This window comes from Phalangium opilio, unplaced genomic scaffold (assembly GCF_054372755.1).
Source record: "Phalangium opilio isolate 3A_F unplaced genomic scaffold, DU_Popi_V2 ptg000082l_1, whole genome shotgun sequence".
NCBI classification, from domain to species: domain Eukaryota; kingdom Metazoa; phylum Arthropoda; class Arachnida; order Opiliones; family Phalangiidae; genus Phalangium; species Phalangium opilio.
In genome coordinates, this window is record NW_028324189.1 from 20,010,693 (window position 1) to 20,034,864 (window position 24,172).

The 24,172-nt window shown below is 37.3% G+C and overlaps 2 protein-coding genes across 2 annotated transcripts; both read right to left on the reverse strand.

The window, feature by feature from the left end:
- Window positions 1-11,749: 11,749 nt before the first annotated feature.
- On the reverse strand, window positions 11,750-12,589 carry LOC149653660 (uncharacterized). The gene has a single exon (XM_089847031.1). It carries the CDS (start codon window positions 12,587-12,589, stop codon window positions 11,750-11,752), a length of 840 nt encoding a protein of 279 aa, XP_089703157.1.
- A 4,777-nt stretch (window positions 12,590-17,366) lies between these two features.
- On the reverse strand, window positions 17,367-21,769 carry LOC149653661 (uncharacterized). The gene is made up of 8 exons (XM_089847032.1): window positions 21,279-21,769; window positions 20,652-21,237; window positions 19,341-20,604; window positions 18,618-19,282; window positions 18,477-18,553; window positions 17,985-18,373; window positions 17,718-17,911; window positions 17,367-17,492 (listed from the first exon to the last, which is right to left on the reverse strand). Exons 1-8 carry the CDS (start codon window positions 21,767-21,769, stop codon window positions 17,367-17,369), a joined length of 3,792 nt encoding a protein of 1,263 aa, XP_089703158.1.
- Window positions 21,770-24,172: the final 2,403 nt, after the last annotated feature.

Sequence of the window (24,172 nt, forward strand, 5' to 3'; positions counted from 1 at the left end):
TTGGCGTGGAACCAGTTGATCACTCGAGAATTTTAAGAGATATGTTAGTTTCTAGTTTTAATTATAAAAGTTGTTCTCTATCTCTATAAATATGTTATCATACAATTTTTGTTAAGCCTTGGTACCTTGCACGCTTTATTGCGCTAGCGTCATTTGTAAAACGCCGATGACCGGAGAAAAGCTATGACGACAGAGCTCACCGGTAAACATTTCCAAAATCCGCTGTCTTTTTTGGTGAGCTCTGCTGAACGCAGCCGACCAGTGAAAGGTATGATCGTAATCGGATAATAGTTTCGTGTTTTCATGCTTTTTATGGTACGCATTTACTTTCAGTGTGTGTAGCCACAAATAAGCTTTGGTGTTATGTAACGTTAACAGTCATGTTGACAAACTAAGAAAGTCGTTGAGGTGAAACGAGAGGATAGTGTTTATATGGCAACCCTGTTGTGAATATGGCTTTGAACATAGAGGGCATACAGTTGAGGAGTAGAAAATTGGGCCTTTACAAACTCGTAAAGGTAATATCCCTCCAAAGTTTTATCTCTTCATTTCCCGTTTTTCCCCCAACGGATGATTTTATTGTGTACAAGTATATCATTATTGGATGTAAAATGTCGTCTGATTTATGGAACTTGCCCGTACGAAATGTTTTAACGACTTGTATTTTCTTTAACCATATATACTGCTTTAATATTTCATAAATTTTAACTTAAGAAACATTTCCAAATCTGGGTAAATAAGTTTGTAAGTAGTCGTCTTGACTCGGAGAGGTAATATTTTGGTTTTCCCAACTTGTATTTAGTACAATTCAAACCTGCAGTAATAAGGCACTGCTTTGTAGTTTCAACAATTTAACTGGAATTTACACTAAAGAGCTGATTTAACTTTTACACGTAATTTGCCTATAATGTTTGCTATTATACAGCAATGCGCATCACACATGGCCCTTTTGTCAGTTCCGCATGAACAGCATAAATTAGAGGCGCTCGGAAGTGGTTTAGCTTTTTAACTCCACCCTACTTTCATCATGGACTTAACACCTACGTCAATTTGCGCCCAGAGCTCTTCCATTGGCTTGACCTTTCAGCATAATGAGACGCCTCTAGACTATAAAAGCTGTAGGGAGGTAACAGGACTGACCTTGAAACGTCACACCCTTCTATCTCTTAGTGGAGTTTCATCCCCCCCTAACGTTTGGAAACAGTATTTTACATGCAAAAATGCCAGCCAGAAGGGGGCTGCGTGACGTCAGACTATCTCTTCCCCGTAGCCAGTTGTTAGCTCCCTAATCAATACACAGAATCTCACGAGAAAAACTATATATCAATATGTTTGTTTCCTTTTATGGAATTTTCAATCTCCCTTTTCTTATTCCCTGATTATTCATTTCATCTGAATATTTTATCAGTTTCAAAGTATCTATTATTAAAAATTGATATGGATTTTAATAAGAAGTAAAATAAAAAAATTATGAAATGTTCTTATTAACTTTGGTTAATTATCACTACCTCGAGACGCGACTTGAAATAATCTGTATATCAAACTTGGAACATCTTAAGATTTTCAATAGACAAATTCGGAAATTACAAAAAGAACAAGTTGGGAAAACCAAAATATTACCTCTCCGTGTCGAGAAGATTATATAAACTTAAGTATCCAATGGAAACGTCGACCTTTTTGCCCTCATCCTTTCCCGCGCTTTGCGCTTCCGCATTTCATCCTTACTTTCAAAATTATCTTCCTCCATTTTACATACAAAAATCAAATACTCACAAAAAGAAGCGGCAAAAACCTGCTGGCTCTTTACAACCACTTAATTTGACTTAATATCCAATTCCCAACAACAATAATATACCGGTAGTTTAATTGACAACCTACTAGCATCGAAATTCTCATTAAGAATGGCTCCCGCGGATAAAAAAGGGCAATTTTCAACTAGGTGGGCGTTATCTCATTAGATTTGAAAAATATCATTTGTCTTTTTTACCAATGCCTAACCGCTTGGATTTTTTTAAAGCAATCTTAGCACCAAAAATATTTTTTGATACAAAATAAATGTTTTATATTCTTATTAAGAATAAAACAAGAGGATAAAAAAGGTCTGTCCTCTCGTAATTTTTTAAGCTTTTATCATGATTACTCTATACAACAGTAACAAGGAGTATAAACCCATTAGTGGAAGCAGTATTTTCTTTCCGAAACAATCTCGCTTATGTTTATCCTCTCTAGACTTCGCTAAAAACGTATTACTCCTACGTAAAATATTAATAGACAGGCAAGGATTCATACCATTAAAGAAGGAGCGCAATATTATCCATATTTTCATTTCATAAACAGAGAAAAGAAATTATTATGTTTCTGAGAGGAGCTTCCCATTTTTGTTGTTGTTTTGAAAAATATATCGCAATGCACGGGCCTTGATAGATATAGGACGCAATGAATGAATTATTTCACAATGCACGCGCCTTGATAGATATAGGAGGCAATGAATGAAATATATCACAATGCACGGGTCTTGATAGATATAGGAGGCGATGATAATCTCTCTCTTTGCACGAGAGGTTTATCTTTAATATTTAAGTAAATATAATTATTTTTAATTATTTTAATCTTCAATAATTAACATTAATAATAGTTAAATCGTTTAACATAAACTTATACCTATTATCATCTCAAACTTTGCTAATATTGACGTTTAAAGTGAAGGGTACCCCTCTTGCCCGCTTTCTTCAAATTTTGGGGTATATATACGATTCGTTTCCTTTATAATAGTAAGGAAAAAGCGAAATTGCGAAAACCTTTGGTGGCCGATCTCACCTTAAGGAGGCTAGACGTTTCTCGTAACCCTAGCTGATCGCCGCGTATATCCTAAAACCAAACGATGATAATGGAATAGAAGCCAATGATACAGATTGGTGTCTATATGGAATAGACGGAAGACCAGTGGATGGTGGTGTTAGAAGCCAGTGTAAGTGCAGACGGGTGTCAATGTGGGATTGACAAAGAACAGAAGATGGTGGTGATTAGAAGCCAGTATGTACAGACTGGTGTCCACGTGGAATGGACGAAGACCAGAAGATGGTGGTGATTAGAAGCCAGTAAGAACAGACTAGTGTCCGTGTGGGATGGACAAAGACCAGAAGATGGTGGTGTGAGAACTCAAGTAGAGGAGCCATTTCCGTGACTGTGAAAGCAGTTCGGAAATGGCGAACACGTTTGCTCCGATACGCAAACTGCGAACGCGGTCACGTGGGTGTAACAAAGGACAGACAGACACGGCCGTTACAGAACCTCTCCTGGACTACGTCACACGGAGAGGTAAAAAGAGTAATTAAGGTATATGCCAATGTATTTATTTTCCAAAAAAAATTTAAACCGGTTACATTCACTTTACATAATGTAAATTAAGGCCAACATAATCGAGAAGTTGTAGGGCAATTTTGGAATGGTCTACATTAGGTTGAAGGCAGTTAGCTTGATAGTTAGTTACCGCTACCTTATATCTTTCATTAAGTTCAACGTATTTAGTGTTAGGAACGGTAACGCGTTTGCCAAGATCAATATCAATTTTCTTGCTGCTGTACTCGATTTGGAGATTTTTCAATTCAAGCAAAAACTTCCGGAAAGTCGGCATAGATGCCAACTTAGAGTTTAACTTATGGTGAAATCCTTCGAGATGATTGTTAGTTCCCATTTGGAAATTGCCATAATGATTCCACATAGCAGGGGGACGAAGGCTATTATCGCACAAGTTCTCCACAAAATAGTCCTTGAAGTCGGTTACTCCAGGAACGTCATCAGGAAAGCTCTCTTGTATTGTACACCAAAGATCTCCCTGTCTTTCAATCGGAACCAGAGCTAGGCTCATAATGCGTCGAACCATTTGCCGTACGTCAGGATTACTCCTGTAAGTTGTGGTTAAACCTCTTGAACTTACAGCTCGCCATATGGCTTGCGTAAAATGAAAGAGACAACCCTTGAGTGTAGCAGACGGGTAAATCTCTCTTATTGTGGTTATCGTGGCAGACTCAAAGTCTATTTGGAACATCGCAGGTGAAAATACCAATCCCCTTAGCAACGCAGCTTCTTCAATTGCATGAAACAGACGAGAATAGACCTCTCTGGAATGACTTGGTAGTAAGGCGTAAAGTAAAGGAAGCATATATAATTTGTAGACGACGTGCAGAACGTAGAGCTGATTGAACTGTTTCGGGCATGCAAAATGCGTACCGTCCATGAAAACACAAGGCGCTTTGCAAAGAATTTCTAAGAACTCGTTAGTGCAAAACGCGAGAATTTTATCGTCTTCACCGTCATTTATGATCAAAAGGTTTTCCTTGTTGTCTCCTACTAACTTTCCATTCTCCGTCAATAAATACTTCTCTTCGTGTCTTAGGATTGGCTGGTAAATGTTTACTTTGATTTCTATATAGAGCTGAACGTACAGACTTGAAATCGGGAACCATTGCTTGAGCTTCGACCTCATCAACACCTAAAAACGGACAATTTTCAGTAAATTACTACTATACTATACTATTAGACCCAAAATTAATGTAAATATATATACCTGAGGCCACAGCTCTTTGTTTTTCGGCTACAACGACATCCGTATAAATATACCTGACTCGTTTCGAACATCTTTCAGAATTTACTCTCAACATCATTTCTTCTTTAGCCCGCAAGTGCAAAATGTACTTCGTATCAGGTTCATGGGCTGAGTGCGTTTCCGGAACGTTGCTGACAACAATACCGCGACGCGTTGTAATTTTAACTTGACAACTCTTATTTCTACAAACATAATAGGCCAACTCTTTATTTCTCCTATTCAGACGAAACAAATAGTCATTTTTAACGTATAAAAATCTTCCTTTGTTAGCTACACGCTCCATACTGATACACTAACTTCTTTCTTACGATGTTTGCTTCGAGATGATAAGGTGAAAAATATACCAAGACTTATATAGCTTGTACTTGATTTTTTAAGATTTCAAACCCGGAACATAATATTTTTTAAGCATGTGAAGCAATTTATAACTATAGTTTTAAGCGCGTAAAGTGCAAACCCACTAATAGATGAATTCATTAAGTACAAGAAGAGAAACCAACCGTATATGGGGCAAGCAGCCATTCTCGTTCTGCCAAGAGCCAACGCTAGAGGTAGTGAACGATGACAGGCGTAGCTTTTAAGCCCAAGCTTGAAGCTGCTGTTAACGAGAATTCCGGCTTATTTGTGGAATAAATGAATTCGTCTATATCCGATGCCACACACCGAACCGAACCGAACCTAAACTAACCTAACCTAACCTAACCTAACCTAGAAAATAAGAATATTTTGGAAAAGGCCCATGTTTATTTTTCAAGGACCTTAATAAATATAGCATTATAAAATGCGAAATCGCGCCAATGGGAAATTCGCTCCATCGAGACTTCTGTCCAACAGGAATGGGAAGTCTGTTCAATGGGAATTAGGTCCATTGGGAAAAGCCGGCTAGCTTCGGTCAATTAGAACAACTTATTTTTTATTTCGGTCCAATGGAATTTCGTTCCAATGGAACTCTGTTTTATACCCCTCAGAATAGGGCTCCAACTTCCTGTGGAGCATTTTTTGTGTGAAGGATTGCTAGCCTCGCCATTCGCGCAGCATTTCTTTGTTGGAAAGAATTAAAATGTCACCAGTCTTGCAGGCTTTTTTTGTGGGAAAGGTCGCAAATCTTGCCATTCTTGCAGTATTGTTTTGAGAGAATTGTCGCCAAAGTCGCCATTCTTGCCTGTATCTCTCGCCTGTATCCAGAATTGGTAAGAAAGTTTTTTGATCAAAACTTCATTAAATTGGTAATAATAGTATTATTTAGTTATGAAAAGAAAATTGCCCGAATTTCTAATACATAAAACGATTGTTTTTGTCAATTTTGGAGTGATGAAAAATAAGACATTCTTTTAAGAGCTCGAGCAGTTTCCACGTATAGCTTGTATATATTATGGTGACCATGTTAAGATTATTATTTGGACCTTATACCGGTTGAAACCAAAATTATTCAGTTAAATACCAAATTAGCGGAGAGGAAAAGCAACGGCATCTAGCTCATAAAATCTTAATTATGTAGTAGAGAATAGACTTAACGGCAGTTAACGGTCTCCTACAGCGGCAGCGCTGGTTAAATACCAAATAGTTTTGTCCAAATTGTGCTATGGAGGCCCTAAAAGTCGAAAAATGCCTGGTTTTAAATACTATTTTGCCAGCCTGAATCAATTAAACATAACTTGTTTCACCACTTTAAGAAAGTTGAATTTGTAGAACGCTATTTTACGCCTAATACTGTCGAACACAAAAATCAACTAGGATGTTGTAGGTTTAATTAATGTCTCTGCACTTCGAATTCTCTCAAGTAAAAATTCGTTGTCTCATCACTTCACTTTCTATTTAATCTCGGGATAGGAAAAGCCTTATATATTTATATATTATTATACAACGAAAATGTAAATTTTGGGTTATATTTGATACAATTATTATCAGCAGGTATTCTAAACATATTGAGTGAAATCTCGTATGTAATTAAAAAAGTACTTACATTCAAGTAAATATAAATTTATCTTAATTCTTTTTATAAAATATGTATAGTGTCATTTTAGGAAAAAGGCCTCGGAAAAACGGGTTTGCGAAATGTTTTGGGATATTAGATTTTATTTACATAAACCAAAATACAAAAACAAAACAAGAAGAGTAGTGTTATGTTTGGTAAAAGAGGAAGAATATCCCTTTAACATTTTGCTTTTAAAAACCGGAAATGACCATATCATTCATCCCTTAAACTATGATTAATATGGAGGGAACTTGAAATTTTTCTCTAGTACACAAGAAGCGATAACTAGTTTTCTAGGGAGAAGATATAAATTCGCTACATTTCTAGCTTCATCTCCAGTCCAAACGTAGGTCTGGAGTTAAGCCCCGCCTCTAAATTACAACCAGCATCTCATTGGTTCTTGAAAACTCACGTCAGCGCGAATAACGAAAATTACGTATTTTCCGACTGAGCAGGGGCGAAATAGCTCGGCCTCCTTTTACGTCCCCCCCTTGTATTTTTAAAGGGGGACTGGGACTATGGCGCGCGAATACTTAGGCATCTTATACCTTCTCCCTAATAAACTAGATATCCCTTCTTGAGTACACCAATGAAACCTATAATTTTATGTTGGCCATGACATTCTTTGTGTGTACAATATGTGGACTGAAGCGTTTCACACCTTTGAATTGGCTAAACCACACGAGACTGCTTCACTCTAACGAACCAAATCGACAATTCAAATGCTGTTTTACTGCTTGCTTAAAAATGTTCAATAGTTACGTGTCTCTTAAAAGTCATGCATACAGAATGCATATGGAGAAAAATTTGATTACCCAAGTAAATTTGCACTATGATGATGGGAATGATATCAAGAATGATGCAAGTTCATTTTTAAATAAAAAGTACGCGGATATTAAAAAGAAGCATACAATAATTAAAAAAACTGACCAACTGGCTCTTGTCACAATATAAATTTTTGTAATTTTTTTTTTAAGGTTGTTTTTGGTAACAACTTATTTTTAAACGTCTTTAAAAACCTTGTACACGAATTCTTTGGCGGAGTTGTAGTTTTCGATGCCCTTTAAAAAAACGTTTCATCCTTTCGGTTGAAGTATTGTCTTGTTTCAAAAGATGTTTATGACGATCACTCAACCTTTTCACCTATTGACTGAAACTGTGAAACACTTACTTTTCGTCAATCAAGGTGTCCAATAACACCACATTCTCTTGCTGACAAATCTTTAAACATTTTTGTTCGGACGTCGTTTTTAGGAATGAGGACTGTTCACGAGCTCGAGCCAGCTTGGGCTCGTGACGAGCGAGCCGAGCCGCCACTAAGGCGGCTCTATTAATTAACGAGCGAGCTTTTTATGGTCGAGCCGAGCCGAGCTGACAGTCATCGAGCCACTACGACTCGCGAGAGTGCTTTCCTTTTAGACTTTATTCTCTCCACCAATAGCGTTCCGTTGTGTTTTTACATGAAATAAAGCGTGGGAAAAATCTCTCGTCTCTAACCTTGAGCATATTTTACCGAGCGGGTTTTAACGAACCACTACATTCCTAAACATGGGATGGCATTTATAGTTGTTCTCAAGTTTGACGTTGGTAGTAGCATTTTCTTTTAAATTGTATATATTAATCGAGCCAGCTCGGCTCGATCATTTTCGAGCCGAGCCGAGCTAGAGCCGATCCAAGACCCAGCTCGGCTCGAGTCGAGCCGAGCCGCCGTTTTTTTGACTCGAGCCGAGCCGAGCTTTTAAAAAGCTCGCTCAGCTCGGCTCGTGAACAGTCCTACAAGGAATATGTCCCACACATCTTTATACTAAAATATGGAAATAAAATGTTTTTTCAAATGGAAACGAAGGGTTAGACAGGATTTCATAGGCTCATGATACAAATTCTTACATTCATTTCAGAGGAAGAAGGCTCATTCATCTCAACCTGAAACAAGATTAATTTAATATATTACATAACCAAATTCAGTCAAGTTTACCCGTTGTTAAACTAACCTTGGATTGTTTACCACCTTTTTCCAAATCCATAGCAGTACCATCGACTACCACATCTTGGTCCGCTTGAAAACAAAACAAACCTCATAAGCAATCTTTCGATTACAGTAAATAAATACTGGTTTCTCATTACCAATGGTCGCATCCCCAGACGGGTCAATGGTTGCATCCTCAAAACTGTTATTGGATGCTTCGCTTTCAATTGAATTCTCTTCATTTAATAATTCCATAAACATTGTTCTAAGTCCTTTTTCTTTAAATTCACTACTCTTGTAATTGGATACAAATCGCCTGCGAAACATACGAGCCGCGTTTTCTTGGCTTCTTAAACTTACACCGATTTCTCTCGCAATTTCGCGAAAGTGAACTATTTTATCCATTTCGTCGAGGGGTATTTGTAAATTACGGTGCCGTTCAAACATGCACTTTGCTAAAACGCTTTTGCTTATTTTCGTGTGTTGGGCTTCGAAAACCATTGTAAAATATCCTTGCGTCTATCAGCGGAGAAAAGTGAGACAACCTTCTCGAAATGGCCTAGCAGCAAAAATAACTTGATAACATAAGAAACGCCTTAAATTTCAAGTCGGTTAAAGGGATAATGAAGTGGTCAGACAATCATTTTTATCGCATTATATCTATATATAAAAAGGACTTGGTTTGACCAAGCCTTAAAAACAAAATGATAAGAGTTTTTTCAGTTGACTGAAGCGCGGATATTTTTTTTCCATATTATTTTAAAGACAATCCGTATTTTACTACACTTTAGAATTTAATTCAATCTCCTGATTTTACTGGTAATGGATTTATTTCCAATAAATTAATTGAAATTAAAAATTACTTATCTCAGATTTTTCAACAACAATTCTATTTTCCAAAAACATTTTATCATGTAATTTATTTTTTTCAAGGGAGAAGGGGTCTAACTTTCAAATAATTCTCTCATTAAAAACATATTATAAGCGGTCTATTCGACTACAAAAGGGAGGACTTTTATAACCTTTAATATATTTGAGAAAGGGTTTTGTTTCTTCTTTATGCACAGGCACAATTATTGGATGGTTTAGGGAAGATTTTAGAAGTGTTGGTTGAGTTGCATAAAGCAACACAGGGTAGCTTAGTTAATTCATCATAATGGTGAAACAAAAAGAGTAAAGCACAAATGAATTAAAATAGAGTTTTGTAGTTGCGGGGTCAAAGATGACTAGAAATCAAACTTTAGTAGCCAAACAATATTTATTTTCAAGAGACCTGGGTTAATTACAGTTGAATAGTCAGAAAATACATAAGATCCAATATTTTATATTGTTTAACCTTGAGGTACGAAATATAAAAGTTCGTGTTTATGAAAATTTCTTGAGTTTGAAATCTTTCGAGAGGAAAATCCTCAGAAATTAGAAAAGAATGTGTCAATTAGATAAATTAAATTTACACGATATCCCTTGAAAATAAATTTCATGATAAAATGTTTTAGGAAAATGGAATTGTTGTTGAAAAATCTGAGATAAGTAATTTTTTATTTCAATTAATATATAGGAAATAAATCCATTACCAGTAAAATCAGGAGAATGAATTAAATTCTAAAGAGTAGTAAAATACGGATTGTCTTTAAAATTATATGAAAATAAAAATATCCGCGCTTCAGTCAACTGAAAAAACTCTTATCATTTTGTTTTTAAGGCTTGAGCAAACCAAGTCCTTTTTATATAATATCTGTTCCTTCAGTCTTTATTCGTTTTAATCTATTAAATAATAATTTTTTGCCTCTATAACGTCATTCATTCGAGGATTCAGTAAGATGTTCGTGAGCATATTGGCTCAAACCAAGTGTTAGAAATAATTTTATGGAAATTTTAAATAATTTGGTAGGCGATTGGTAACTTAATTCACCATTGATAGGCTAGTGGTAAATTAACTCCTCATTGGTAGGCGTCTGCTAAACTAAAGAAGTGGATAATTAAAATATTTGAATTAATGTCTTGACTCTGGTTACCCTTAAATATGTCCTTCAAAGCTTTTACAATCGCCCATTACATAGACTCACCATGGATTAACTAACGCCATTTTTAAAGAGAAGAATTAAGTAAAGATACAATTGGAATGGAGGGGCCTGCTATAAGGGGGTCTCGTACATAATCCCCCTGGACATAATCCCCCCGGACAAAATCCCCCTATTTTGGATTTGCCAAGACTTTTTCCCCCCGATTTTAGACGTGTTTGTACAAAATCCCCCCAGAGAAAACGTCCAGGACAAAATCCCCCAAAAGGAAAACTGTTCATCAAAATCCTACCGAAAGGATCATTTTATTGAAAATCCCCCAGATAATAGGCATTTAGAAGTAAAGCCCAAATCCAAAGATTATCTTTAATAATAATGCAAAAGTATAATTCACAAGAGTGAAAGGTATTGCAAACAATGTTCCTAAACCAAAAGAAGTAAACTACTGATTTTGTTTTAACTTATTTCCAAAATTCCAATATTTTGGAAAAGGCGGCATTTTATGGTTAGTCAGCAATATTTTGGAAAAGGCGGAAATTTATGGTTAGTCAGCGATATTTTGGAAAAGGCGGAAATTTATGGTTAGTCAGCGATATTTTGGAAAAGGCGGAAATTTGTGGTTAGTCAAAAATATTTTGGAAAAGGCGGAAATTTATGGTTAGTCAGCGATATTTTGGAAAAGGCGGAAATTTATGGTTAGTCAGCGATATTTTGGAAAAGGCGGAAATTTATGGCTAGTCAGCGATATTTTGGAAAAGGCGAAAATTTATGGTTAGTCAGCAATATTTTGGAAAAGGCGAAAATTTATGGTTAGTCGGCAATTCATACTATTTTCTCCATCATTGGTTCCGCTTTTCCTCGTAGGGGGAATACTACTATTTTTACTACTATCCTACTAGAAATATTTCCACTGTGGAAAACGACCTCTAAAATAGGAATGACCCCTGAAGGGTTCGTCTCCAAGGTGGGGATTTCGTTCCGTAAGCGGGGGATTTTGTCTCCAATTTGGGAGGGATTTTGTCTCCAGTTTGGGGGGATTTTGTCTGCAAATGGGGAATTTTGTCTTATGCCCATTTGGACGGGGGGGGGAATTTTTGGGGGGATTATGTCCAGGGGGATTATGGGAGTCACCCGCTATAAGGGGAGGCAAGTATGGCGAAACAAACGATCAAGAAACTAAGCTAAGTTAAAGACTTAAAATACTCGGATAATTTACGGCGAAATTGGGACTTATTGGTAATAGTAACGAGATCAGGGGGTATAGAGTTCCAGTCATCAATGACGGCAGTAGTAAAATGAGTTTGACGATAGGTAGTTAGAGCCCTAGGCTTAAATAATTTGTGAGAGTGACCACGGGTGCGAGTGCTTGAATTACGGGTAAAATAGTCGGAGAAGGCGGAGGCAAGGTGACCACGAATAAAGTCGTGAACGAGGCAGAGATTATTAATTTTGAGGCGGGTGGGGACAGGGTCAAGGTGTAGTAATGAGAGCCTGAGCGGGGCTGGGCGATTGCAGATTTGATTGGGGAGCTTCGAGTGCGCATTTTGAGCCAATTGTAGTGTGTGAAGGTTAGTAGAGAGGTGGGGTGACCAAATTGGGGAGCCAAAGTCAAATATAGGGAGAACAAGGGAAGAATAAAGCGTTTGTATTAGGGGTAAGGAGCGGAAATGAAGATTGCGTCGTATCATGCCCGTGAAGCTCCGCACCCGTTTAGCTACCTTTGAGCAGTGGGCTGACATTTTAAGCAGGGGGTCTATAAGGACGCCCAGATCGCGTTCGCTGGTGGACATAGATAGAGCCTCATTATTTATCGTGTAATCAAATAGTGGATTTTTACGGCCAAGGTGGAGAATCTTGCATTTCGCAATGTTAAATGTTAGCCCGTGAACCCTACCCCAATAAACAACCGCGTCGAGGTCGCTTTGGAGGGCTGCGCAGTCTGCTGAATTATCGATGAGATGGTAGAGTTTGGCATCGTCAGCAAATAGGACTAAGGAAGAGCTAGCAACAACTGAGGGCATTGGGTTAATAAGCACATTGAAAAGTAATGGTCCTATAATGGAGCCCTGTGGGACCCCTTTTTCAATGCACTGCCAATCAGTTGTGAATCCGTTGAGAACTACGCGCTGCTTGCGGCCAGTAAGGTATTGGGAAAGTAGGATATTAGTTAGTGGGACAAATTAATTAGTTCATATGGCCATTAAATAGTTTAAAAATGGATTTTTGTAAGTGGTATTAGATTGGGTCGGGTACACATTATTGATAAGTTATACAAAGAAAAGGTTATATTAATAAATAATATTTAAACACAAAATCTTCGCTACAGGGGGTTGAAATTAAAACAGTATAATATTAGATTAAATTAATTTAGTTTATAAAATCGCGTGGATTATTTTGAACGGTTTGAAATTGCTAATGCAAAAAATTTATGGGCGTATTAATGTAAAAAAATATAGCGCGCTTAAAAGAGAAAAAAATGGAAGATGCGAAACTGATATTTAGAAAACTCTTCGAATATATTAAGTTTAATCAGTATTTATTTAAAATTTGGATACGAGTGTCTAAATCTCAGTTCTTAAAATCTGTTCAATGTTAACTAATAATATGAGTTTGTCTCAATAGTATCACCAGCTTATTAAAAAATTATATTTAATCACATAGCATTACCAACAGGGGCTACGTTTTTAACTTATTTTACATAAAATACCATTGGGGCAAGACTAATACAGAGTATTAAAAACCCTTCACTAGAAAATTTACAAATTAATGCAAGAATCATCGCCTTTTTTCATAACAATAGCATGGCCCTACAATCCTCCCTCCTCTCCCATTCACGGTTTTTATAGTCTGGGCAACATCAAAATTAATCTCAAACCATTGTAAACCTTACACATGCTCTAGGGCCACCAATCTTACCCAGCATAAATTACTTTAAAGTGAATATGAAACTATTAGTATATCTTTGACAGATATGATGCTCCTTTCTGGTACGAATATTGAAATTTTAAGCTTTACCCGGGGTAAATTTGATGTGGATTCTTCAATCACGTTAGATCCTTTAATGTGTCTGGACTCTTTCCAAGAGCAGAACAGTGACGTCAGTCAAGTTACTGACGAATCTCTCCCTTTTTCTGATCATTGCATCACTGACCTCGTACCAGCCGTTGTCTTTTCTCTCAAAGTTCACATAATGTCCCTCGGCCAACGATTGACCTTTGTGAATAATCACCCCTTTAGTTTTAAAAAGCATCTTGCTCAAAGTGACATTTTGATTTTCAAAACTTGATATTTTGGTCTAAATCTTAACTGGACGACCATCTTTGTAATCGCCACGGAGAAGACACAAAAATACGTACTTCCCGCTGGATATCAATACATCACGCTCTTGTATTTTTGGGTTGTTACAAAATACGCATGGCACCTCTGTTAATCTCATCCTTTTTTCTAGAGATTTCCAATCAATTTTATCTTGGTTTTCTAGTGGAAGATTGAAAATGTTGCTTTCAACAATATTTTCCGAATTTTGTTCAACTTGACATTTGGGGCATTTGGTAAAGTTTCGCGACTTTGACCAAAAAAGATCTTTTAGAGCCTTAGAGTAATTGGCTTCCATTTCTTGGCTTAGTATCGTCAAGAGCACCATCAAAAATTCACTGGTGTCTTGTTGATCATTTTGCGTAAAATGATTTCCAACAGCCATTCTCAGTTCCAACCCTTTACGACTGAAACTTCCTTGAGAACTCTCGATGTCGTTTATTCTAGGAGAGCGATAGCTCTCTTAGATAAGACCTCATACTGCTCTTAATGTATAAGCAGGGTTTTTTGTTTGGATGTAGTTTTTTTGTATTGTATTAATTGTTTTGAAAAAAATCCACTGAACTAAAATTCGGACCCTGAATATGTGGTTAAAATTTCAAAGAGATCCCTCCATTAGTTTTTTTATAGAATCTAAAGTTGCTAAGGGTGGTTTTCATTTGCATAAAATGATTCAGCCCTTTTGGTGAAAAAATAAATTTTCCCATAGAAATAACATGGAGTTTTTCTCCATTTCACCCATTTTGTCGCAAACCCTTTGCAATGAAATATACGTTTGGGAACGGTTTTATATCAAAATTTAAACCTTTTTCTATGACCATTTCTAAGGTTTTTGAGAAAAATTAAGTTTAAGTGCTAAATTTCATGTTTTTTAATCATGCTTTGACTTACGTTATGCAGGCTACGTCATTTATGACGTAGGTATGAAAACTATGTATAGAGGGAGAAACGATATGTTTTGGGCAATGGCCGCGTTTTGTCACCTTAAAGATTATTTTTAAACTTTGAGAACGTTGTTGAGCTTTAAAAGATCTGATTTTAATATTTTTCGTAAGTAAAACTTTATTTTGATTCAATACAAAAGAAATTTAAGGGTACGATTTAGTCAATAATTTATGAAATGAATTTCATTTATTATTGCTAAGCCTCGGTCTTAGCAATAGTAGTTTTCGGCTGTAGGTAGTACGGTAAGTAGGAGATATTAGAGATGGGCCGATACCAGTTTAAACCGATACCGATATGATCCGATACTTGGGAAACCGATACGTACCGATACCGATATTTTACCCGATCCTTCGATTAAACCGATATCAAACCGATAACGATATGGTATCGGTATCGGCCCATCTCTATTGATGATTCTCGATCCAATTTCGGTACTTGAAACTATAAAACTGGCTTATCATACGAAAAACCCATTTTAGACACTAGTTACGTTATCCAAAAATAGATGAAAAACTGTGCTGTCTCAGAGTTTAGGTCTTATGACGTCATCTACTCTCAACATAAGTATTTATTTTCTTCAGAAAATATCGGGTAGAAATATCGGTTCATTTTTAACCGATACCGATTTATCGGTTAAGGCCAAATATCGGTACCGATACCGATATGGCATCGGTATCGGCCCATCTCTAGGAGATATACAGCTATAGACATTTTTTGTATAGGCAATACGTCGTCCGACCCATAGTCCGCTCTGCCTATCGCTCGAGCTTGAGCCTTAAGGGAAATATTTCCACTTTTTATGTAAAAGAAGGGGCTAATTAGGTCTAATTTTATTTTTTTCGTAAGTAGAACTTAAATATAATTTATTTCAAAAAAATTTAAAGTTAGGTTTTAGCCGATAATTTATAAATTCACTAGCTGTTACCCGCGGCGTCGCTCGCGTGTAATAAGAACTTCCATCTAAAATGATATAAAGAATGGGTAGATTTTACTTATGACTTATATTTTTGTTACACCCTAGGAGCGAAGGCACTCGGCACAGTCCGTCAGCCCGTCGGGATAATTTTTATTACTTTTCACGCGAACATTATTCCATAATGAAGGGTTTTTAAGTTTTGGCCGCCATTTAAAAAGATGGCAACAAATCGAACCCAAAAGACCTTTCAGCCCGTCTATAGGTTAAAGGAAACCATTGTACTTAATATTTGTGAAATCGGTTGAAACGCGCGGACTTTATTGCATAGAGAATATTTTCTTGCATTTCTGGGCGCCATTTTAAAAGATGGTGAAAAATCGAACCCGAAAGACCATTCAGCCCGTCTATAGGTTAAAGCAAACCAGTGTACTAAATATTTGTGAAATCGGTTGAAACGCGCGTACTTAATTGCATAGAGAATATTTTTTACATTTCTGGGCGCCATTTTTTAAGATGGCGGCGGATTGGAAAAATCTTTCTTAGTACGCGCCTACTACTTATGAGTAACGTTCCTGCAAATTTTCAGCCTTCTAGGGCAAGCGGTTTGGGCTGGGCGTTGATTATCAGTCAGTCAGGACTTTGATTTATATTTATAAATTCATTGATTTTAGTAAGTATCGGTCAATGGTTCAAGACAGCTGTCTGCTGTCAGTGTCAGCTGGTTGTTGTAGTTAGAAGACCAATTGGCCGTATAGGGTTCGTTTTTAGGTGTCTCACCCAGTGCCCTCGGCCAACGATAACCGCTGATTAGGATTAATTTTTTGCTTAAATTAAATAAATGTTTGGTGTTTAAAGTAGATTATTGCAAACTCTAGGCATAAGGGTTCGTTACCAGGTTTCTTAACTGGTGCTACGTAGATCATTTTGTTCGTTTAAATTGCTGGTAAATTAATCGATAGATCACACGATCACTAAACCCTGTCAACAAACCAAATAATATTTTTTATTCGGCTCTTCCAATCATTTTTGTTGGGTAACTATTAAATTTTAATTAATTATTTTTAAGTGCTTATTTTTAAGTTACCTAAGAAAAAATTAAACGATGGCCAGTTTATTTATATAATGCTTATTTTAACATTGCCCAAGAAAACAATAAGCAATAGCCGGTTTTTTAATTCTCACCAGGTGCCAATGATAACCGCTACCAAGATAAATTGTTTGTTAAATTGCTGGTAGAATAAATGATTGCTTAAATCACACGATCACAAAACCCTGTCACCAAACAAACCAGAGCTGTGCTAATTAACTGGGAAATAATTGAATGGGAATTAGCAATTGGGAATTATGACTTAATTAGCAATTAGGCATAGAGGCTAATTAAATCCCTTAACACACTGATAAACAAATAAGCCCTGTCAACTCCGCTCTTTGACTACGGGAGAATCTAGTGGCTGAAATAAACTCTCACAATTAAATGTGTGGGAGACGCTAATTATGACCTTATGATTTTATTTCGTGAACAACAGAAAATGCATTTTAACAAAATTTACGCTGCGTCTTTACATCGCGGACACATCTTGATACTAGTTTATTTTTTCTCTCCTTTTCTTCTATTCCCCCTTTTAGGGACTCTTCTTTTCTCTTCTTCCCCCTTTTAGGGTAGGTCCGATAGGGTGGTCGCAAGTTCCCGACCTTCGGACGGCTAAAGCCCCCGCGACACCACTCCTTTTTCCAAGTAAAACTCGCTCCTTAGTTCAAAAAAACTTAAATCTAACAAATGATTTCAAAATTATTGTAAATCCAACTTTTTATTCAACTCCTAGGTATTTTTCCCAACACTCTCCCCATGAACGTTTACGTTCATCCTTAACAATCATAATTATTATTATATAATTAATTTCGAGGGGGATAGATTAAGTTTATGGCAGTCTAAATACACTGCCATTTCCTAACTGAAGTGTACATGAGCGTACTTTCCCGTCTCTGCCGGGAAAGAGCTCCTTAATCCGCGCTAATTTCCACAATTGTCGTGGGGTGTTCGTATCACTTAAAAGAACTACCTTGCCTTCTTTAATTATTTCTTTTACATCGCTAATATTATTGGTATGAACTTTATGCGTTGTCGGAATATATAATTTTACATAATCCTCTCCTTGAAATGAAGCGTCTTAAGGCCATAAGAAAGGATTCTGTGCTTACGCTGGTTACCAATTCCAGGTGTATTGCTCTGGTTATTGTACAGGTAAATAAGCATATGTAAGCCTTTTCTGTCCCTTTAGCACCCCTTTCCTCTCGCACATAAAAAAGGCCCGCAAAATCTACCCCCGTGATTTCAAAAGGGGGTGCTATGAACACCCTATCTTCAGGTAAAGGGGCGGTAACCTTCTTTAACGGTTTTGAGTTCCACAATTTACAGGTGATACATTTGATTAATCTTTTTTTAATTACTTGTCGGCCGCTTAAAATCCAATATTCGGACCAAAGTTCCGCTAGGGTGCTCGCTAATCCCGAATGAAACAATTTATTATGCACTTGATCAATCAGTAAGTCCGTGATGCTATGATTCGGGAGGATGACGGGGTGCTTTTCTTCTCTAGATAACGTAGCTTTTTGCAATCTCCCGTCTAACCTTAACAATGCATTCTCATCAAGAAATGGATTAAGCTCCGCTATTTTCGATGATTTTTCTATTTTTCCCCTTTTTTTAAGTCTCGAATTTCCGAGTAAAATACTTCCCCCTGCACCTGACGCAACCAATATCTCTTTCCATCTTTAAGTTCTTTCGCTGATAAATGGGAAGTGTCTCTTTCTGATTTTGTTTTAATTCACGCATTTTTTGCAAAACGCATCACCCATGCCGTTACTCTAAGTACCTTTTCAAGGGAACTATGATCTTCTAATTTTAAAAACGGCTGAGTTTTCTCTATTGCGCACGCTAACTGACTTATCTCTAAATGTGATTTTCTCGTGGCCGCTGTCATTGAATTTTTCTCTGTTTCATTTAACTCTCGCTCAAAATTTAAAGGCCAATCTTCTTTTTCCCTTGTCAACCACCAAATATCGCTACTTGCCAAATTCGTTACCGAAATACGGCGCGAAAGCAAATCCGCAGGGTTATCTTTACCCGAGCAATGATGCCAACTTTTCGGCTCGCTTAATTTTTGAATTTCCGATAGCCGGTTTGCCACGAATGGTTTTCGTTTTCTCGCAACGTCGCGAATCCCGTAGATGGTCACTAATGAGTCCGACCACATGTAAATCTTGTCGTCATCGAAGGGTTGTATTATTCGAACGCGGTGTACTAATCTAGCACCGAGTAAGCCGGCCATTGTCTCTAATTCCGGTACCGATCTTTTGTTTACAGGCGCGGCCCTTACTTTAGAGATCAACATCTGACTTTTAATTTTACCGCATATAGCAAGGATTCTGACGTATAATACCGCACCATACGCGCTTTCACTGGCATCACAATAACAGTACAACTCGCTCTCTAGAATCTCCCCGTTTTCGAAGGGACCGATAACAGAACGTGGAACCTCTATTTTTTCCAAATCATTCTTCGCTACACCAGTTTTGCCAGATTGCCAGCAGCTCACTATTTAATTTGTCATCCCATTCCTTTCCACTTAATAAAATTAATTGGTACAAGATTTTTACGCGTATGGTATACGGCGTTATTAAACCGAGTGGATCATACAACCTGCTGGATAATTTCAAGACGCCGCGTTTTGAATTTTGAATTTTGCGAATATCGCTAATTACTTGACCGACGTCGTACATGAAAATGTCATTTCTGGGAATCCATTTCATCCCAAGTATTTTTAAACTTTTATGTTCGCTGGAGATAATCATTAGTTCAGGGTTTTCTTCGGCCCAAGGAAGGGTGACCTGGTATCTTCCATCGACAAATTGAATGTCATCTTCAAATTTCTTCCTCTCGAACTCTTCAAGAGGATCCTCGTTTTCTTTTGCAGGTTCTTTAATACCTAGGTTCTCTAATTCCGAAAATGCCTTAACACGAGCATCTAAGGACTCTTCTGAATCTACCAAGGTAACTTTCATAACCTGAACTGAATCTCTAGGGCTATCCTTTTCCTCATTAATTATTGTCATATTTGTGATGGTACTTGACGGCCCTTGAACTACCCATCCAAATAAACTATTCGTTGCAACAACAGAAGGACTTAATCTTTCATATTCAGTGAACATTATTTTCCAATAATAATCAGAGCCTATCATGATCGTAATTTGGTCATCTTCTAAGCCCTCGCTATCATCATCCGCTAATTTTAGGTTTTTCTCATTTAATTTCTCTCTAATCGTTAAATTTGGAATTCTTATTTTTGCTACGCTAATAACAGGTGTGGTGATGGCCTCCACACAAATACTGTTCTCATTGTGCAAGCTTGTCAGTTCAAGTTTCACCCTTTTCGATTGTAAAACGGTTGGGTCGCTGCTGCCAAATGTGTTAACTTTTATATTCTCCCTACCCGTTTCTTCTAACTCTAGTTTTTGGGACAGATCTTGTCTAACAAAGGTAGCCTCACTCCCACCATCCAATAAAACTCTTGCCGGTACCCACCCATTTTTCGCTTTAACTCTAACTCTAGCTGTTTGCAGGAGAATGCCCTTGTTCTCCCCCCGTTTCCCCGTCGCCATGTTAACATGAACCTCTTGGTTCTCAACGGATGGTCGCGTTTCGTTAGCGTTTTCAGGGTCACTATTGGGCCTTTTATCGCTTTCCTTCTCGTATATTGACGAGTAAGGCGCCTCCCTATACACCCACTGCAAACTATTCTTGACCAACAATCTCTTGACGTATGATTTCCTTTCAGGCAACGAAAGCACCGACGTTTTGTTCTAAGAATTTCTTTTCTCTCCTCTAGGCTAAATTTCGAACAATCTACCGTTTTATGTCCCTCCTTTTCGCAGTAAAGACAAGATGGCTGTCTTTCTACTACTGCTGTTGTTAACGTTGAAGCCGAAAAAGGCTTGTTTCTGTAGTTCTTTGAACGCTCGAAACTTTTACCCCGATGCCCTTCTCGTTCTTTTTCGCGCTCTTTCTGTTTGCTTGTTGAGTCTTGAAATTGCAATTTCGACAACGCGGCGCACCTTTCACGGCTGCGTAGCTCTCCTCCTATGAAATCTAAGACATATCGGACATCATAATTCTTGCTTGATTTATTTAGCTTTGTATACGTTAATCGGATTTCATTCGGTAGAAGCTTAAGTAGCAGTGGGCATAAGAAATTCTGGAAGGTATTAGGGTTGACGCCCATATTCTCTAAACATCTGACTTCTACTTCGCATGACGAATATAATTTTCTTAATCCAACAAGATCTTGGGGTGATTTCACCTCTCTTAACATCAACAGTTTGTCAATATGCGCATTAATTAGGACGTCTTCCTCCCCATAATTCTCTTGTAGCGTTTTTATGGTGGAGTCATAATTTGACTCAGTTGGGGTGTACCCAGATATGTCTATCGCTGCGCTTCCTCCAAGGTAACTCTTAAGGAAATTAAATTTATTTACATTGGATAAAGTTTCCCTTTTGTGAATAACTGATTCAAACTGTGTCCAAAATTGAGCCATTTTGAGCTATCTCCATCGAATCTTTCAATTTGGAGTTGGGGTAGGGTCACTTGAATCTCGCTTTGGGTGTGGTTGCCACTTGATCCGCTTGATACGGAAGCTTGACTAAGCTGATTTTGACTCGCTATTTCATCTTTAATTCCGCTCTCCAACGACATTGTTAGGATGATTATTCTCTCTTCAAAATCCTCTACGCTTTGTAACTCATCTTGCAGATCCGCTATTGGTGTTAAAGGTTCGATTTCGTCATTCATTCTTTTAAGGCTCCCATGTTTTTGCTTGACAATCGCTAAAGTGGTCTCCAATTCTGATAGATTGACTGGGCTTTTGTTGAGTAGTCGCCCCGTAGCAATTTCTAAATTCTCCAACGCTACTCTTAGAAGATCTCTCTTCAGTGTTGCTCGGGCGAGGTTTTCCGCGTCGGTGGCCATGTTTCTCTTAACTTCGCTAACTTTTAACTTTTTAAATCGCTATTATTGTTGTTCACTTTCCGCTAAACTATCTAAAGGTCCCTGGTTTCGGCACCATGAAATAAACTCTCACAGTTAAATGTGTGGGAGACGCTAATTATGACCTTATGATTTAATTTCATGAACAACAGAAAATACATTTTAACAAAATTTACGCTGCGTCTTTACATCGCGGACACATCTTGATACTAGTTTATTTTTTCTCTCCTTTTCTTCGATTCCCCTTTTTAGGGACTCTTCTTTTCTTCTTCTTCTCCCTTTTAGGGAAGGTCCGATAAGGTGGTCGCGAGTTCCCGACCTTCGGACGGCTAAGGCCCCCGGGACATCACTCCATTTCCCAAGTAAAACTCGTTCCTTAGTTCAAAAAAAACAAAAATATAACAACTGATTTCAAAATTATTGTAAATCCAACTTTTTATTCAACTCCTATGCATTTTTCTTAACAATATCAAAATGACAACGAAATAAAACCCACTGAACTTTTCTCCCTTAAAGAAAAATGGTGGCGAAAAAAGGAGTTTAAAAGGCGAAAAGAGCTATCCAAATGACGGTTTGGCCGGTCATCTGGCTGCCCGAATGTTTGGATAGAGTTTGAACCAAATGAAAACGGATTTGGAGTTACAGAATACCGATTAGTGTCATTTGGGAATGAATCGACCCCAAATCCAAATCATTTGGATTAGGAACCATTCAAATGTAGTTAGAGAATAAGGTCCCAGATCCTGAAGACAGGGAAAGGGAGCGAGCTGTCAAAGTGGAAAAAAAGCAGATCCTGAATTGAATACCCAATTAGATGTATTCTGCTTTTCGAAATCGCTAAAAAGCGATTATATCGTCTTGCCTGCCAATTCGTCCTTTTTCACTAACCCGATCTTTGGTGAAAATTACGAGAAAGGGTAATTGATATGCGCTCCTTTCATAAATTTTTCAGCGCAAACTAATTTGGTTTTAAATTTTATTTAGAATGCTCGTCTTTTTCGAGACGAAAGCGTTTAGTTACTATGATTTCCCAAGCGATTACGCCATGGATTTCAGAAAATGGGAACGTCCAATAAAGACCACGTGAGACCTGACGTTATTAGCCGTTTGAAGCGTCTTTTACCTCACTTTATCGGCTTTATCCGTTTACGTCGCCATGTTGTTTGATGAAATAATCCTCGATTGGAAGAAATATAGAATCAATTAAAGGGAAAATTGATTTCGAAATAATGGCAAATATTTGCAACGACATAAAGTCCTACAACTTTTAACTGAAAATTAAATTTTTTTATTGTTGTTGTTCTAACAATTCTACATTATTTAATTATATTAAACCATTTTTCAAATGGCTTGTAGATTTCATATCAACAATAAAACGTAACCTTAAGTACGATGACGTAATTAGTAAAGACCAAGCAATCTCTCGAAAAATGTAGGAATTGAAACAATACGTTAGAATAAAAATGCTTCTATATCCATAATTGTGTTTAACGATTTTCGAAAAAAAACAAAACTCTATTCATTAAGGACATTGAGAGGAATTGAATATGCTTTGGAGGTATATTATTACTTCAAAGGCAATCACACGACGTTGTCCTCTATTGTTTCGTTTTGGCTACGAAAACTAGTCAGGTCAAGCGCAAAAGTAAGCGAAACGCGAAGTGAGTAAATACACATAATGTAAGATGTTATCTGCAAAACATTTCTTGTCATAGTAATGATTTCGGGTAATAGGAGTTATTGCTATAAAAAATAACGCCTACGTAAAAAAACCTTATTTACTTGGCGCTTGGTTCACAAGAAGGCCAAATAACGCTTTGTCGCTTTAGCAAAAATCACTTCATCTACAGATTCTACACAGTGTAGAATCTGTAGATGAAGTGATTTTTGCAGTTAGTTAAAGCATGGCTAAAGGGAAGATAATCTCTCCGTAGTCTTGTTTGGGTCTGGTTTCTAGGGAAAGGCAGACTCCTGCCTTTGACTGTATAAAGAGTCTATGGGAAGATAACAATGGAGTGTCAACTCCCTCCCTACGGGCCGAATTTTTTAATTTAGCATTACTCAATAAAGACTTATAGTTTTTAATTTAAGACTCCAATATTTTTAAATACCCATAACTATAAAAAGTAACCTACTAAGCCTACGCCCTAGCAAATATTGTCCTGAATAGATAATGTGGTCCTAAATTACGAAAGCCTGATTTTTAAAATATTTTGGCTCTACTGGCCACAGGTCCAGTTTTAAAAGAACCTTATATCCCACACTGCTGTTCGACCGCCTGTAAGATCACGTGGGGTTGCAGCCTGTTTTCCGCTTCACGATGGTCAAATGGGTAAGCTACTTAGTAAGCAGACGATTCATTTTTTAATTATTTTTTCTAAGATA